Below are 16,655 nucleotides of genomic sequence, written 5' to 3'. Positions count from 1 at the left end.
CAGGAATGCCATCTTTTCATGAATTTTTAGGTTATCAGATTATTATTTTAGAGTGGCGAGAGCAACCTAAAATCTGATTTTAATATTCTAGTATGGCCAACTAAATTTTGACATAAACAATATTTTTTAATTAATCTAGCAAAGATAGAAATCAATATAAACAATCAATGTTAATTTTTAAAACAGAAATAAATTTTAATCAACATTTCTTTAGTTGGATAAATATTGTAATTATCGTTGTTAGTAGTATTTTTTGTAAGTGATTTAAACGGAAAAATGGAAAAAAAAAACTAATGGGAATATATATATATATATATAACTATTTCATGAGAATATTAGTATATTTTTAGTTAAATTTTAATATATAAGTTTTAAGGCATAGAATTTTTTAATTCATAAGTGAAACACACAAAAATCCTTGAAAATAATAATGAGTTTATAGGGGCGAATTTTTCAACTAATTGATGAGAATGTTAGTATATATATCTTCGTGTTGAACTATATATATATATATATATATATATATATATATATCTTCGTTTCTGCTTATTTTTAATTTTCCCATTTAAAAAACTAGTTCGATATGAGATAAAATAAGTATTTATTAAATTAATATTTTTGTGGATTTTTCATTTTTCATTAATTATGTTTTGTTAAATTTTTAATTATTTCTAATACTAACTAAGATATAAATTTGATATGATTCACATAATTGTTTTGGATATAAACTTTTTAATGTTGATATGCATATCTGTAGTTTTACATTTAAATTTAATCGCTCTAATTATTTTAATTTTAACATCCCATAATTTACAAAAAAAAAAAAAATACATGCCAACTCGGAAATGACGTACACGACCACAATCCTAAACTCGTGGATTTAAAGAAAGCTTTATCTTCGCTTGACACACCAACTGAAGACATGGTCTGTGGGATTCTTAACGTTACCTCCGAAGATATCAATAAACTTAAGAAGATAGTCATGGATGATGAACAAGTACTTAATAGTAATGAGAAGGAGAAGAACGTTGTGGTCTAGAAGCTATTGCGGCCTACGTCTGGAGAGCAAGATGCCGAGCCATGAAGATAAGTCCCGACAAGACTATGGTTTTGGGGATAACCGCTAATATCCGCAAGATTATGGAGCCTCCATTACCCAAAGGCTACTATGGAAACGCCATCGTCCACAGCTACGTGGCATTGACAGCGAGAGAATTGAGCGAAATGCCGATGTGCAGCGTTTTAAAGCTCTACCGCACTGGAACAAGGGTATGTGTGGGAGCAACTAAGAGAGATCGAGAGAACGCTGAAGCTGAAATTAGTGACCGAGGAGTTTTCATGATGGTGACTGATTGGCGTCATCTGGGGCTGAAGCAAGACGTTTAGTATTTTCTCTCTCCAGAATCCAAAGCCCAAAATGTTTAGGGTCAATTGCACTTACACTCATTTTCAATCAAAGTTGTTATGATTACACCCACTGGAAGGTGTATTTTTAGATGTGTTTTGCATATGTGACTTATTTTTTTGGACAATTTTAACCTTGTATTTAATTTGGAGTAAAAAAACAAATTGGTATAGGATAATTTTTTTTAATCTCCTATTTTTCTTTCTCTCTCTCTCGTATTTCTCTTTTACTCTTACTTTTCTTTTGTTGTCACTTTAAGTAGTTATTATTATTATCAAATAATTATTTATTTATTTTTATACAATAAATTATGATTTTATATTTTTATATTTTAAGACCCATATTAATATATTTTAGATGAACTATTCTACATTAGGATACAACGATAACATCAAATCCATATGTTCATGGTCAAGTGGATACCAATAGAATTTATGGGTTCTAAAGATTTAGGGTTTAGGATACAACAACAACATTAATTCCATATGTTCATGGTCATGTAGATACCAATAAAATTTGTGGGTTCTAGAGATTTAGGGTTTATGATACAACAACAACATCAAATCTATATGTTCATGGTCATGTGAATACCAATAGAATTTGTGGGTACTAGTAACACATGACCATAAATGTGTATATTAGTAACACATCAAAGTTTCTTATCAAACCCATAACACATGACCATAATTCTGGTACTAGTAACACATCAAATCCATATATTTGTAGTCATCTGAATACCAACCGAATTTGCAAGTTATAGAGATTTAGGGTTTAGTATACAATGACAACATCAAATCCATATGTTTATGGTCACGTGGATACCAATAGAATTTGTGGGTAATGGTAACAAATCAAAGTTCGTTCAAACTTATCCAAATGGATAATTACTTATGAAAGTAATATTTTGTTAATCCATTATGCATCTAATTTAAGCTTAAAGTATGTGGACAAACAGTCTATTTCATATTGAAAATTTAGTAAAGTAAATTCATTAATTTCTAAATTTTAATTAATTTAGTTTGGACTTATAAATTGTTGATTTGACTATGAAGACCAATTCAATTTTATTTGATTTTGATTAGTCTCATAATTTATATTTTTTTGTGGAAAGAAAAATATTGAAAAATGAAAAAAATGTTCATTTAGAAGTTTCTTAACTTTTTTTTTTGTGAACAACTAATGTTACTAAACTTAAACATAATAATGAAAATAAAAAAACAAATGTTAAAGAAACAAAATAATTAAAAGTGAAAGAAATAATAGAGAGAAAAATGAGATAGAAAAAGAAAAGTTAAAAGACAATGTTAGTTTAGTTGGAGGGTGTAAATTATAATTTGACGTAAGAAAAGTATAGTGAAAGTAAAAAATGAGTGTGTGTTAATAGTTTAGGGTAAAGTGGGTGTAAGTGCAAAATTACTAATGAAGGAAACAATATTGATAAGAGAAATAATATGAATAGAAACCTCCCAAAAAGGCAAAAACAATTCTAAGTTCATGAAAGAACTCTAATTCATAACAAATTCAACCCTTTTACATATGCAAATCCGGCCAAACAATAGACATGTGTGTATATGAATTTTTAATATCATTAAATATAAAATGGAAAATCAAAACAATTTTTTTCTTTAGTTTTCTCATTTTCACTTTTCTTACGATCTTCCTACAATATTTGTTTGCATAGCAAATCACTCACCCCTATTTTTTTTTGTGAATTTCTCATTGTTATGAAATTACTATTGTTTAATCATACCTTATATCATATTTAATATTATTTAAACCATACATTATTTCTACAAACACTTTTATATATAGTTACGTTTTAATCGATATTCAGTGATTTTCTTAACTAAAAGATTTTAGATGTGTCTAATATTTTCTCAAATATTCTTCAATTTTGAAGAGTCAAAAACAAGTTATAAAAAAAAACAATGTTTTGTTTTGTTGGCTCTTTTAAACTAATCTTTGTATGCTGTTGACAACAACAGTTATAAACTCCAATATCTTGATGAAAACACTATAGAATCTTTAAAATGGATGTTTAGTTGAATTATAAACTCTAATATCTTAATGAAAACGCTAATAAAATAAATTGTTTATTGTTTTTTATGTACCAAGACAAATCAAATCATTGCCCTGTACCCAAAAATCTGTTTTATAGTAATGTATTCAATGTTTAATACCATAAACTACAACAAGTGGTTGATTGACTTTTGATAATTAAAGAATATGACAAATGATTTGTAATCCTTAATAACAAAGCAGATACTTTAGAACCTTATCCTCCACGTATCAAAATACAATTGCATACCACAAAACCTACACCTACGCCTCAAACACAAGATTACTCCCCACCACGAGATTTTTTTTGTATGCGTCTCTCTCTTACCATTAGCCGAACAAAGGGCAAAATGGTCAATCTCAAAACCCACTTCAGCGTCTTTTTTCGATAAAGCTACTTCGAGAATCGTAACTGAGGTTTATCTCTATGTTCCAATTTACCAAAACACCATTGTCTATATCACAAATTTACGAAAATACCATTCTTCTCTCTCATCTCTTTTGATCATCGAATTTGGGTGAAATATCTTTTCTAATTGCTAAAAACTAAAAAAGGAAAAAGCATCAAACTTTGATTTCCTTTGCTTCTTCTTCTATCCTCTATCTTCTTCTTCTTCTCGCTTTTGATACTTTTTATTTAGTTTTGATTGCTCTGTTTCGTGTGTTTGATGAGAATTTGGTTTTAATGGCAAAAGTTTCGTTCAAGGATTCTCTGAAAGCTCTTGAAGCTGATATCCAACACGCTAACACTGTGTAAGCCTCTCAATTCTAAAACCCTTTTTGGAAATTTGGATTTTTCTCTGTTTTTGTACTCCAAAGTTTCGATTTTTTTTTTTTTTTTTTTTTTTGGGNAAAAATTTCCCCTTTTTGTTTTTCAAGTTGAGTCTGTAAAAGGTTTTATCTATCTGAGCTTTTAGGTTCTGTGTCTTTGATTTTCTTCTCTAGGACCACAACAAAGTGTGTTTTCTGAATTTATTCTTGTGGTACAGAAGAGTTTGGAATTTGTACGGGTTGTTTTTTTGGGTACTGAATTTAGGGTTTAATCTGGTCCTGATGAACAGAGTTCATGAATATTAAGTGATCCAACGACTTAGAGTGATGAAGTCATTAATTAGGAGTCTTATCCTAAAACAGTTTTGAGTGTTGACTCGTGAAGCTGAACCAAGTCTGGTTGATGATGTGTTTTTTTGTCTCAGTGGAAGTTGTGTTTGTTTGCAATGATCAAGTGATTTAAAGCTAAAACCTTTATTTTATTTGGTTTCTGATGGTAATCTAGCTGAGTTAGGAACCTCTATGTCTAAAAGGTGAATGTTTTGGTGACTTTGGTAATCAATCACTTCTGCTGGTTATGTTAAAACAACTAATTACATCTGAATATGCTTGATTCTATCAATACTTTGACCCTTGAATGTGTACTATGATCAAGTGGTTTATATTGCATCCGAGGCTGGATCTAGCTGGATTAGACCAGTTCCATGTTTGGTTGCGTGCATTGATCAATTGGTTTTGTTGTTAATGTCTGTGATCGTATCAGTATCAATACATTGAATAGAGAATCTTGTTATGTTTGTGTATTTTTATCAAATTATGTCGTTTTGGTGCTTATGAACAATGTCATTTTGTTTTCTCTCAATGAATAACAGAGCTTTAGATTATCCTCGGGAGAAGGATGGTGCGCGTGTTCAGATGAGACTGTCTTACAACCCGGCTGCCCAGTTTTTACTTTTTCTTGTCCAATGGACTGATTGCCACCTTGCTGGTGCCCTCGGTTTGCTCAGAGTTCTCATTTACATGGTATATTCTTCACTTCCTTCTCTTCTACTCCATTTTTTCAAAACTTTTTCTTGTGATTGTTTGATTAATTCATTGAACTGAATCAGACCTATGCGGATGGGAAAACCACAATGTCGGTTTACGAGAGGAAAACTAGTATTAAAGATTTCTACGGTAATGCACAGATTCAAGTTGTTTGGTAACAAGTTGATTGTTATTCGTAATGCTTATTGGGTTTTGTCCGTATTGTGTAACAGCTGTGATATTTCCATCGCTATTACAACTAGAAAGGGGTATCACAGACCTTGATGATCGCAAACAGAAAGAGGTCTGTAAGATACGGTACAGAAACAAAGATGAGGCTGAAAAGGTCAAGCTCTCGGAGATTGACATCGAGAGAGAAGAAGAATGCGGGATTTGCATGGAGATGAACAACATGGTTGTTCTCCCCAACTGTACCCATTCTTTATGCATCAAGTGTTACCGCGATTGGTAAGTCATCAATTCTTTAAAAGGGTATCTATCTCCTTCTGCGCATAACGGATGATTCAATCATAACTGATGGTGATCTTGCAGGCATGGGAGGTCAGAGTCATGCCCTTTTTGCCGGGACAGTCTTAAGAGAGTAAACTCAGGGGACTTGTGGATGTTGATGGAGAAATCAGATACAGTCAATATGTATACAATTGCGCGGGAGAATAAGAAAAGGCTGTTTATGTACGTAGAAAAGCTACCTCTAGTGGTTCCAGATCAAGTGTTTGCATCTTCTCCTTACGATTGCCATGTCAAGTGAATTTAAGAAGAAGAAGAACCGGTTCTGGTAAAACTTTATCTGAATGTAAATAATGTTTTAGAGTAAAGTAGTAATTAAATATAGTAACCATTTCCGGGGGAAGTCCATTTCTACTTGCTTTTCTTTTTATCTGCATTTGGCTTTTGGTTCCCAAACTCTTTTATTTTCTATTGTACATTCATGTCTGAATCTAAAATACCTCTTCATCAAGAAGTGGCTTTTACATTACTCACAAATCTACACTCTGTTCTTGCTTCACCTTAAAATTCTCTTATTTAAGGTACAGAGGAAATATAGTTATGTTATTTATCTGCAGACCCCCTCATCTTTAACATTGTTAAGAAAAAGAGAAAAAGCCATTGCATAAGGTCAGATCAAAAAGATCAGGTCGAGCATGAATTTAAGCATAAGGTCAGATCTTTAAATAATGGTGCTTCTCAAAACATAAGTTTTCAAGTTCTATAATTAAATAAGCATATATAAAGAAAAACCTTAAATAAACTTCATGTTCTTTAAGCTCTCGTAGTAATCGGAAACAGTCACAGAAATGTCACTGAATCGCTTAAGCTCGGACATAGGCAGTCCTTCAATTGTGACACTTCTCATGCTTTTCCTATCCAAATTGTAAAAGAAAAGACGAAACGGATCAGACAATTCTTTTGGAACTAGACAAACCTCGCCGTTATAAAAGGTATCCATGACGTTAAAGTCATCACCAGCAGCAGACTGGGGCAAATGAAACGTGTTCATGGACCATTCTTCTTTCTTAGCATCTTCCACAACCCACATTCGAAAACTACCCTTACGAGGTTTCTCAACCACACCAATTTTACCTCTGTAGTTGATCAGAGTTTTATCTGTAACTGTAATAGCCCACTTATCAGCAACCCACATATTCTCAAAACCCATTGGTATAAGTCTGCTTGGTACATTGATGACGTTAAACGTTTCAAGCCTAACATCAAAACTCACAATTATAGAATTACTATCCGGGGAATCAGTGTCCTTCATGGAAGCCCCGTAGTACAGTGTTCCGTTCATATACATCCCCCAGGTATGAATAATATGAGGACAGGTGATACACGGAGCCTCTCTCCAAGCTTCTTCTCCTCCCAATACAATAACCTTATGCTCCAATCTCCAAGGCAAATCATCAACGGCAAGTACTTTATACTGATCTCCAACAGGATCGTACCCAAACATGTACTTGGGGCGTGGAAAAACTTGTGGATAATTTTTGAATTCGAAGTCGGGAAAAGTATGCAGCTGTCTCCTGCTGGGATTACAAATCCCAACATTTGAAAAACCTCCAACGCAAATCAAACCTCGACCCGCATTATACACCTTTTTCCCTTTAATGTTTAGTCGTAGGCTCAAATCTTCGTAAGGTACACAGCATGAAGAAGAAGAGGAAGACAAAGATGTGTTTGGGTTAGGCGAGGAGACTAACGTAAGTTTTTCTCCGTAGAAGTCTTCAAAAGCAATGAGAAGACGAGGAGATGAGGAAGAAGCAATATTCAAATAACGTTTCTGGAAATCTTGGCTGGTGATGATAGAGGACCAAAGCTTGGACACACATCGAAATCTCAATAGAGACTTCACAGGCAATCTTAAGAGTATCTCAATCTGGAGCTCAAGAGGAATGCAGATCGGTGTCGGATCCATTGACGCAGGTGAAGCTAATACAGAGTAGACGAAGGCGACTACTCGCTTTAACATTCTTCGCTTACCTTTCTTCTTCTGGTGGATACACAGTAGCCGAGAATACACAATTTCACTCGTCTTCTTCAAAAGTTTTATAGCCAAATTATTCATGTACGTACGAAACTTTATGGGGTTATTGGTTTGAGATTTTAATAGAGTTTTAAGATTTGATATGTAGAATCTGTTGTTATTAAATCAATATTTTGTTTTTAGTGTTATTTGTGATTTGTAAAAAGTCATTTAAAATCTTAACAAATTTGGGTTATTGGATTAGACTTTTATTAAGTCAATAAAAGTTTTGTGTTATTCAATTAAAACAAAAGAATCTAGGATTGTTAATGAATTCATTTATTATGTTATTGGTTCATGATTTTACACACTTTCTTTACAAAATAAAACCATAGAAAGTATTATAAAAATACATATATTGTTTGGATTACTTAACAAGATTTTAGAAAACTAATCAACAAAACTATAAAATACCCATTTTTTTGATGATTTTGTTGAAGTCTTCAACATTCTTTATAATGAAAAAAATACTTAGGGGTGAACCTTTGTATGCACCTCATTCCCTTTCAACCAATCAGAATGTTTTATCTAATATTTTATCTAAAAAAATAAATCAAAATTAAATTTAAAAACAAAACAAATTAAAGAAACAAATTCTGTATACTTTTATTTAAGGCAAGTTAAATATTGCCTTTGTTGAGATTTTATAATTAAATTACACGAGGTTATATATCGGTTTGAGTTTATAAATGAGAATTAGAGTTTAGATTTTACAATTAAACTGAAATTATATGTCAGTTTGAGTTTACAAATAAGATGGTTAGGGCTTAGATTTTACAATTAGAACAAAATTATATGTCGGTTTGGGTTTACAAATGAGGTGATTAGGGTTTAGATTTTACAATTAGAATAAAATTATGTATATGTCGGTTTGGGTTTATAAATGAGATAGTTAAGGTTTAGACTTTACAATTAGAATGAAATTATATGTCGGTTTGGGTTTACAAATGAGATAGTTAGGGTTTAAATTTTACAATTAGAACAAAATTATATATCGGTTTAGGTTTATAAAAGAGCGGTTTAAGTTTTTAATTGTATAATAATGTATACATATTTTATTTCCTTAAAAAGGTTCACCCTTAGAGGTGATCCCAAGTATTGTCCCTTTATAACTAAGAATCCAATAACAATAGTCTTCACTTTTGTTTCTTTAACCCTAAGACAATGCCACAGCTTCGTGCTTTCGCCATTACAAATCTGACACAATAAACCCTTTTAACTAGCCTAAGCAAAACCTAACTTGACAAAGAAGTATACAAACAATATGTACCACAAAATCAACAAGATCCGCTCGGCCCATATAAAATAATTGGGCCTTAATCTGGGTCGGTTGCTTAGTAAGAGCTCGGGTCATAAGAAAACCCGACCCGCTCAGCTAATCTCGATCGATCTCGATTTCTTAAGATTTAGGGTTCCTTAAACTTGCTCGGCCACGAAACCGCAGAGAGAGATTTTGAAAAGATGAATCCATTGACGCAGGTGAAGCTAATACAGAGTAGAAACGCAAAGGAATCAGATTTAGGGATCTCTAGCGAAGCTTCATGGCACGCTGAGTTCAAAAATTCTGCTTATGTCTACGCCGGATTGCTACCGTTCGATCTCACGGAAGGTGATATCCTCGCCATCTTCTCACAGTAAGTTTAGTTTGTTTGCGTTTCTCAAGTTTCAATTTTTCCAAATGGGTTTCTTTTAGTTCTTCTTATGCCTTTCTTTGTTTTGTAGATATGGTGAAATTGTTGATGTCAATCTTGTTCGAGACAAGGCAACTGGTAAATCTAGGGGTTTTGCGTTTCTTGCGTATGAAGATCAGAGAAGTACCATTCTTGCTGTTGGTTAGTGTCATGACTCTTGCATTATTGGTTTCATCGTGTGGATTTTTACTTCTTTAATTAGGTGTTGTAATTTTGTGATTGGATTCTGTTTTGTGATTGCAGATAATTTGAATGGAGCTCAGTTGTTGGGGCGGACCATTAAGGTGAATCATTGTGGCAAATACACTAAGCGAGAAGAAGAGGATGAAGAGACGCAACGGCAGAACAGAGAGGCTCGTGGGGTATGCAGAGCTTTTCAGAGGGGAGAGTGTACTCGTGGTGATTCTTGCAAATTTTCCCATGATGAAAAAGTAAGTAAGCTAATTTATTTGGATGATATTGTTGTACTACTTATTCTTTCAACATATGGTTTATGATTAATACTTGATAGATGTTAACATTTATTTTTCTTGAACCCTGACAGAGAGCTGCAAATACTGGTTGGGGTCATGAAGAGGATAGAAGTTCCAAGTGGGATCATGACAAGTTTAATGGTGCCAAAAAGGGTGGTGGTACAAGTTTTGGCCAGCGAGGAGACTTCAAACCTGATGAGGAAGAGAAAGGTTACAGAGAAAAGGGTCATGGAGGAGATGCTTCGTATGGTCGCCCTAAAGAAAGAGAAAGAGTGGAAAGGGAGGATAGGGAGCCAAGGTATGATAGGAGGGAACAAAAGAGATCAGGACGGCATGATGATTCGCAATCTAGAAGACACGATGCTGACGTTGATTATGTAAGGGAGGACAAGAGATCCAGAACAGATGATCGGGAGAAACCGAAGGCGGAATCCAGAAGAGATCATTACGACAAGGAGGAAAGAGGTTCAAGTAGGCGATCGGAAACATCCACGAGGCAAGATAGGGATTCATCAAGAAGGGAAGATCGCCGTCGCTAAAGGAGTAGATAGTAGTGGTATGCATACTCAATGGTTTTTAGTTGTAGCTTGAGTCTGTGGGAATGAGCTTTGTTGTTCTTTCCAAGAGAGTTGTCCTTGTGGCTATATAAACTGCTTCATTCTGTAACTGTCACTCTATGTTTGTCGTGATACTTGTTGATTTTACTTTTTGAAATGAAAGAAGTCGTCACATCCTTTTTGGTTCATTTACAGAATCTTTTTGCTATCTCATGTATGTATAGCTTTGTTGTTAGTGGCTGTGTTGACCTGTGCTTACAGACTCGGTGTTCAAGTTGAACAGAGAGGAGTGATTCTGGCTCTCCTTCAATATGGATTACTGCAACGCTTGCTGTTCTGGTCATATGCAAACTAAAGAGGTAAGCTGCAAACATTTTATATTTTAATTCAATTCCTATTGACTTTGTCCATAAAAAATCTGAACAAAGAATAGTATAGTGATATTTGAATTTTCTTCTGCTAGGTATGACTAAGAAATTTTCGCATCAATTAAACTGAAAACAGTGTAGAATCAAGTCGGTGTATATCGAAATAATTGATGGTTGTCGCTATCAGTGTTGAGGTCATTGCTAAGAATCGCTATCAGTGTTGTTGATTAATTGAGTGTTCCTTGGCAAAAGTATATATGATAAGAGTCTGACAGTAGACTTGGACGAAATGAAGCAGTTAATAAATTAGCTGAGGCAATGCTAGAATGAATCATTGCTCTATTTGACTTTGACTCTCAAAGTCATACCACAGGCTGCAAGTCCTATGGTTTTGGAATATCCTCATTTGCCAGTTTCTGAAAGTTTGTATGCTTCCTCATTATTACATAGGGATCAAGAGGCTCAAGATTTTTATTTGCTCATAATTTCACTAAACAATCATCGCATAAGGTTGTCTCGTATAAGTTCACACTGCGGATCACTCTTTTCATTTTCAAGACGACTCGAAATAAATTTAAACATAAAATCGTGCTTCTGCAGTTATTTTCATTACAGCCAACGCTGCTGTGACTGTGCAGTTGATGCAATTATTTCCATCACCGCCCACTGCTGTTGACTAGTTGATGGCTTCCAGTTACAAGTTTCTTTCCTTGAATTTTCTTCCATAATTTTATTCTTACTGATGCAGGTATTTATGAATGGTTACTGCCTTATTTCTTTGGCTCTGTCTTTTTAAAATACTTTACCCCCTCATGAACTGGAAACAGAATACGCTAGTAGCTGTCTTCATTTCCTTTAATCAAATACAAAACTTGTTCTTCGAAATGTATCTTCCTCGTATGAGCCTTATGCTATTTCATTTACTAGCTCTTGTGTTCTGCTATCAGGCATCCAGATATACTGATGAGATCGACAAACAAGCACTGCTCGAGTTTCAGTCTAACCTATCAGAGAACAGCCGAGTTGTCCTGGCCTCATGGAATGACTCCTTGGCTGTCTGCAAGTGGACTGGGGTTGTGTGTGGTCACAAACACAAGAGAGTCACTGCTTCAGACCTCAGCGGGATGAAACTAACCGGTGTTATCTCGCCCAGTATTGGTAATCTCTCTTTCCTCAAATCTCTTAGTCTCGCAGACAACTCTCTCCATGGTAGTATCCCTCTTGAGGTAGGGAAGCTGTTCAGTCTTCAACATTTGAACCTGAGCAAAAACATTCTTGGAGGTGTGATTCCACTTGGAATATCCAATTGTTCTGCCCTTTTGACCAATGATGTATCCTATAACAATCTTGAACACGAGGTTCCTTCTGAGCAGGGTTCGCTTCCTCTGCTTGTCCTTCTATCTCTCCATGGAAACTACCTGCATGGGAAGTTCCCTGCATCGTTTGGGAACCTAACATCACTCCAGAAGCTTGATGTCGAGGGTAACTATATGACAGGAGAAATCCCGGATAGTATGTCTAGACTGACGCAGATGAAGTTTCTCCAGCTAGCGAGAAACAAATTTTCGGGTTTCTTTCCTCATGCTATTTGCAACCTATCCTCACTTCAGTTTTTATCAATCACCAGAAACTCCTTTTCCGGTAAACTTAGACTTGATGTTGATAAACTTTTCCCAAACATTCAAGAAATATTCTTGTCTCTTAACGATTTTGAAGGGGAAATTCCAGTTACACTGGCCAATATTACCTCCCTTCGGCGCTTCGAGATTGCGGAGAACCAGATGACAGGAAGTATCTCTTCAAGTTTTGGAAGGCTAAAGAATATGGAAGTACTAGTGCTTAGTCATAATTCCCTAGGAAGTTACTCCTCGAGAGATCTTGGTTTTCTTAGCAGTTTAAGTAATTGCACTCAACTGCAGTCTTTGAATGTTGGCTACAACAGACTTGGAGGCGACTTACCTCTTTGCATAGCCAATCTCTCCAATCAACTGACATATCTCTCCCTTGAAGGAAATAGCATATCCGGTAGCATTCCTCTTGACATCGGAAACCTTGAAATCCTCCGCGCATTCAATGTGGAACAGAACCTGTTGACAGGTGAACTTCCCTCCTCCCTTGGGAAGCTTTCTAGACTAGAAAGGCTCCACCTACAGTCGAATATGTTGGCAGGTAACATACCATCTTTCTTTGGAAACCTCACCATGATAGCGCAACTCTATTTGTACGACAATACTTTCATGGGAAGCATCCCTTCAAGCCTCAGAAATTGCAGTAACCTTCTTTTCCTTGGGATGGATTTCAATATGCTCAGGGGCTCCATACCTCGGGAGCTCATGGAAGTTCGATCTCTGGTTTATTTAAATATTTCTTATAATAATCTGACTGGACAGTTCCCAAGTGAAGTAGGAAAGTTGGTCAATCTTGTTCAACTAGATGTTTCACACAACCAATTATCAGGAAACATACCGCAAACCTTGGGGAGCTGTCTCTGCATGGAAGAGCTTGAATTAAATGGTAACTTATTTGAAGGAACCATCATAGATCCCAGCGGGTTGAGGAACCTCAGATTCCTGGATCTGTCCAACAACAATCTCACTGGCCCTATACCTGTATATGTGGTAAACTACTCCTCCATTCAGTATCTAAATCTCTCTGTAAATAATCTTGAGGGGCCAGTGCCTGTTGAAGTAACATATCTATACTTTACCCAAGTTTCAATATTTGGAAACCGAAATCTCTGTGGGGGCATTCCTGAACTACACCTAAAACCATGCTCAGTGCAAAAGAAAGTCGTCATTGGAATCGGGGTAGGTGTGACTTTGGTCTTAGTTTCAATATTGGCTATAATCTTTTTATGTTGGTTCAAGAAACGGAGCAAAAACAACAGGGCAAGCAACGGAGAAACCATGGATTTTTTGCCCTTATATGAAAGGGTACGGTACAAGGAGCTTCATAATGCAACTGGTGGGTTTTCTATGGGAAATATAATTGGGTCAGGGAACTTTGGTGTTGTGTATAAAGCATCCCTCGGCCTTGAGAATAGAGCTGTTGCCATCAAAGTGTTAAATCTCAAGAAGCATGGAGCTGCCAAGAGCTTTATCGCAGAATGTGAAGCCTTGAAGGGTTTAAGGCATCGCAACCTTGTGAAGCTTGTAACAGCTTGTTCGAGCATTGATTACAAAGGAAATGAATTCAGATCTCTGGTGTATGAGTTCATGCCAAATGGAAGTTTGGATATGTGGCTTCACCAAGAAGGGACCAGCGATACCTCGAGGCCTTTGACGCTTCTTGAAAGGTTTAACATTGCGATAGACTTGGCTTCTGTTTTGGACTATCTTCATGTTAATTCTCATGACCCTATAGCTCATTGCGATATTAAGCCAAGCAACGTCCTTCTAGACGATGATCTAACAGCCCATGTTAGTGACTTTGGTCTAGCTCGGCTGCTCCATAATTTGGATCAAGAGTCTTACCTCAACCAACTCAGCTCGGCCGGCGTTAGAGGAACCATCGGCTATGCTGCACCAGGTAAACCTATCACACCTTCTTACGTAATGTTGAATAAAATAAAATAGTATATTTCTCTAATAACAAGCTTGTATCTGTGAATTATGGTGCAGAATATGGAATGGGAGGACAACCATCAATTTATGGTGATGTGTATAGTTTTGGGGTTCTCCTTTTAGAAATGTTCACTGGGAAACGACCAACGGATGAGTTATTTGGGGGAAATGTAACTTTACATAGCTACACCGAGTCAGCGTTTCCTGGGAGAGTATTGGACATAGCAGACAGATTGCTTCTTCATAGAGGTCTCAGAGTCGGTTTCCCTGCTGCAGAGTGCTTGACAATGGTGTTGGAGGTGGGGCTTAGGTGTTGTGAAGAATTTCCGACGAATAGGTTGACAATGAGTGAAGCAATAAAGGAGTTATTCTCAATCAGAAGGAGGTTCTTTAAAGCCAGAATAACAGCCAGAAGTTGAAGTGTTTATGGTTTCCTCTACAGACTTTGTAACCTAATTATATAGGCTTATACTGAAGCCTATGAAATATTTTCTATCATAATCTATGGTTTATGTTCCTCTCTATTACACATAATCAAGAAGGCTTGCAATTATGAATGCTTGTTTTTTGTGCAGACAAAATATGAATGTTCTCTCTATTGTGTAACTCTCAGTTTTCAAATGAATATGAATGTTTTTTTAAAAAAATTTAAAACTATATTTGGAATTTTAGTGTTCTGTTCTTCAGTCCAGTTAATGATTTCCACCCTGCATTCATAGTTTTGTTAAAACAGAGGCGTACGTTTATGCCTAGCGTTCTGTTCGTTTTTTTTATTTTTTTATTTTTTTTTTTATTTTTTATTTTTTTATTTTTTAATTTTCCGTAAAAAAGTTTCTTCTATGCATCGTAGCTCAAAGAAGCGATCACGACAACACACACAACTAGGCTTCACGAGATCCTCCTCTCAAGCTATTGTTTTCTGGTTAGAGAGAAAAAAGCTAAATTATCTTCGCTCAAGCTATTGTTTTCTGGTTAGAGAGAATGGGAGACGACTTTTTTTTTTTTTGAAATTAGTGTTAAATTATATTTCGAAAAGTAAAAACTGTTTTACAACTAGTGCATCATTTTGCTGATCTTTTCAAAAAATAAAGCATTTTAAATTGTTAAAATTTAGTGCCTAGCCAAGTAGGAAGAGCACTGTCGTGTCGTCGATCTCCCTTGAGTCCAATTGTTAGAAGTTGGTTTCGTAGATGCTTGTCAATATGCTGAATGAGGCGGGAAGGAGGATTGGGGGCTTCGCCATGTTTCCTCCCATTACGCTCATGCCAAAGGGTATAGATCGTTGCCTGGAAAACAGAGGATACGAGGAACTGCCCTGTTCGATCTCTCTAGTTGCAAATGGAGGGGATTATCGAAGACCAGCTTGTGGAGAAACGAGTCCTGAAAATGCCTTGTGAAATGTTTTCCCATACCTCCGAGCTGAAGCTACAGGCGAAGAACAAATGGTCTCTAGTTTCTGCAGCACTACAGAATACACACTCCTCCAGATCGCCGCGAGACCACTGTGCCATCCGGTCACCGGTGGAGAGCTTATTCCTTAGTGCCAGCCAAGTACAGAAGGAGAACTTTGGTGTTGAGTGAACAAACCAAACACATTTGTACCAAGGGACCTCAGTTGCCGTGGAGCGGATTTGATTCCAAGTTTCCTTGGTGGAAAAACATGGACGAAACTGACCATTTTTCCCTTTCCAAAGAACCATATCTTCTCTGGTGGATCTGCTTTCAAATTTAGCCAATAGTTCAGCTTCCATTAGAGCATAGTGCTGCAGGCGGTGCCTCCTTCGACCACGTCTACCCCATGCGTCCGCAACTGTCATTGATCTGCTTATTCCCATATCAATGAAACCTCTGTCCCCCACTATGTCAATCAAACGCCCCATGGTTGACCAGTTATCAAACCAGAAAAACGTTTGTGAACCATTTCCCACTTCAGTTCTGCAAAAAGAAGCTGCAGAGTGACGATATTTGAGAATTTTTCTCCACATCCAGGAGCCTGCAGTGGTGGTTCTGAGGCTCCAAAAACACGCCTGCTTGAGTATCGAGCTATGTACCCACTTAACCCACAGAGAGTCCCCCGAAGACAATATTCTCCTAATCAACTTTAGACAACAAACATCATTCATTTCATTCAGAGATCTTAAACAGAGGCCACCTTCTTTCTTTGGCTTACATATGTCCTCCCAAGCGACCTTAGCTTTGTG

General features: G+C 36.0%; 4 protein-coding genes across 4 annotated transcripts; 3 read left to right on the top strand and 1 right to left on the bottom strand.

Moving 5' to 3' along the window:
* Positions 3,920-6,257, top strand: LOC104790941. The gene is made up of 5 exons (XM_010516737.2): positions 3,920-4,216; positions 5,107-5,257; positions 5,344-5,410; positions 5,494-5,728; positions 5,813-6,257. The coding sequence occupies exons 1-5, from the start codon at positions 4,149-4,151 to the stop codon at positions 6,027-6,029; spliced, it is 738 nt and encodes a 245-aa protein (XP_010515039.1). The 5' UTR covers positions 3,920-4,148; the 3' UTR covers positions 6,030-6,257.
* Positions 6,357-7,801, bottom strand: LOC104790940 (putative F-box protein At3g47150). The gene has a single exon (XM_010516736.2). It carries the CDS (start codon positions 7,746-7,748, stop codon positions 6,522-6,524), a length of 1,227 nt encoding a protein of 408 aa, XP_010515038.1. The 5' UTR covers positions 7,749-7,801; the 3' UTR covers positions 6,357-6,521.
* On the top strand, positions 9,204-10,711 carry LOC104790939 (zinc finger CCCH domain-containing protein 42). The gene is made up of 4 exons (XM_010516734.2): positions 9,204-9,436; positions 9,525-9,634; positions 9,737-9,924; positions 10,038-10,711. The coding sequence occupies exons 1-4, from the start codon at positions 9,264-9,266 to the stop codon at positions 10,503-10,505; spliced, it is 939 nt and encodes a 312-aa protein (XP_010515036.1). The 5' UTR covers positions 9,204-9,263; the 3' UTR covers positions 10,506-10,711.
* On the top strand, positions 11,716-15,003 carry LOC104698938 (putative receptor-like protein kinase At3g47110). Its single transcript, XM_019226911.1, has 2 exons — positions 11,716-14,419; positions 14,512-15,003. Exons 1-2 carry the CDS (start codon positions 11,776-11,778, stop codon positions 14,871-14,873), a joined length of 3,006 nt encoding a protein of 1,001 aa, XP_019082456.1. The 5' UTR covers positions 11,716-11,775; the 3' UTR covers positions 14,874-15,003.

This window comes from Camelina sativa, chromosome 6, assembly GCF_000633955.1.
Source record: "Camelina sativa cultivar DH55 chromosome 6, Cs, whole genome shotgun sequence".
Classification (NCBI taxonomy): Eukaryota; Viridiplantae; Streptophyta; class Magnoliopsida; order Brassicales; family Brassicaceae; genus Camelina; species Camelina sativa.
Note: the sequence above shows the minus strand (reverse complement) of the source record. Positions and strands in the feature narration are given on the sequence as shown.

Coding starts and splice junctions, on each gene's coding strand:
- LOC104698938 (XM_019226911.1), top strand. CDS start 11,776: ATGTATCTTCCTCGTATGAGCCTTATGCTATTTCATTTACTAGCTCTT. Junction 14,420..14,511: donor CATCGGCTATGCTGCACCAG/GTAAACCTATCA, acceptor ATTATGGTGCAG/AATATGGAATGGGAGGACAA.
- LOC104790941 (XM_010516737.2), top strand. CDS start 4,149: ATGGCAAAAGTTTCGTTCAAGGATTCTCTGAAAGCTCTTGAAGCTGAT. Junction 4,217..5,106: donor ATCCAACACGCTAACACTGT/GTAAGCCTCTCA, acceptor AATGAATAACAG/AGCTTTAGATTATCCTCGGG. Junction 5,729..5,812: donor ATCAAGTGTTACCGCGATTG/GTAAGTCATCAA, acceptor GTGATCTTGCAG/GCATGGGAGGTCAGAGTCAT.
- LOC104790940 (XM_010516736.2), bottom strand. CDS start 7,748: ATGTTAAAGCGAGTAGTCGCCTTCGTCTACTCTGTATTAGCTTCACCT.
- LOC104790939 (XM_010516734.2), top strand. CDS start 9,264: ATGAATCCATTGACGCAGGTGAAGCTAATACAGAGTAGAAACGCAAAG. Junction 9,437..9,524: donor ATCCTCGCCATCTTCTCACA/GTAAGTTTAGTT, acceptor TTTGTTTTGTAG/ATATGGTGAAATTGTTGATG. Junction 9,635..9,736: donor AAGTACCATTCTTGCTGTTG/GTTAGTGTCATG, acceptor TTGTGATTGCAG/ATAATTTGAATGGAGCTCAG.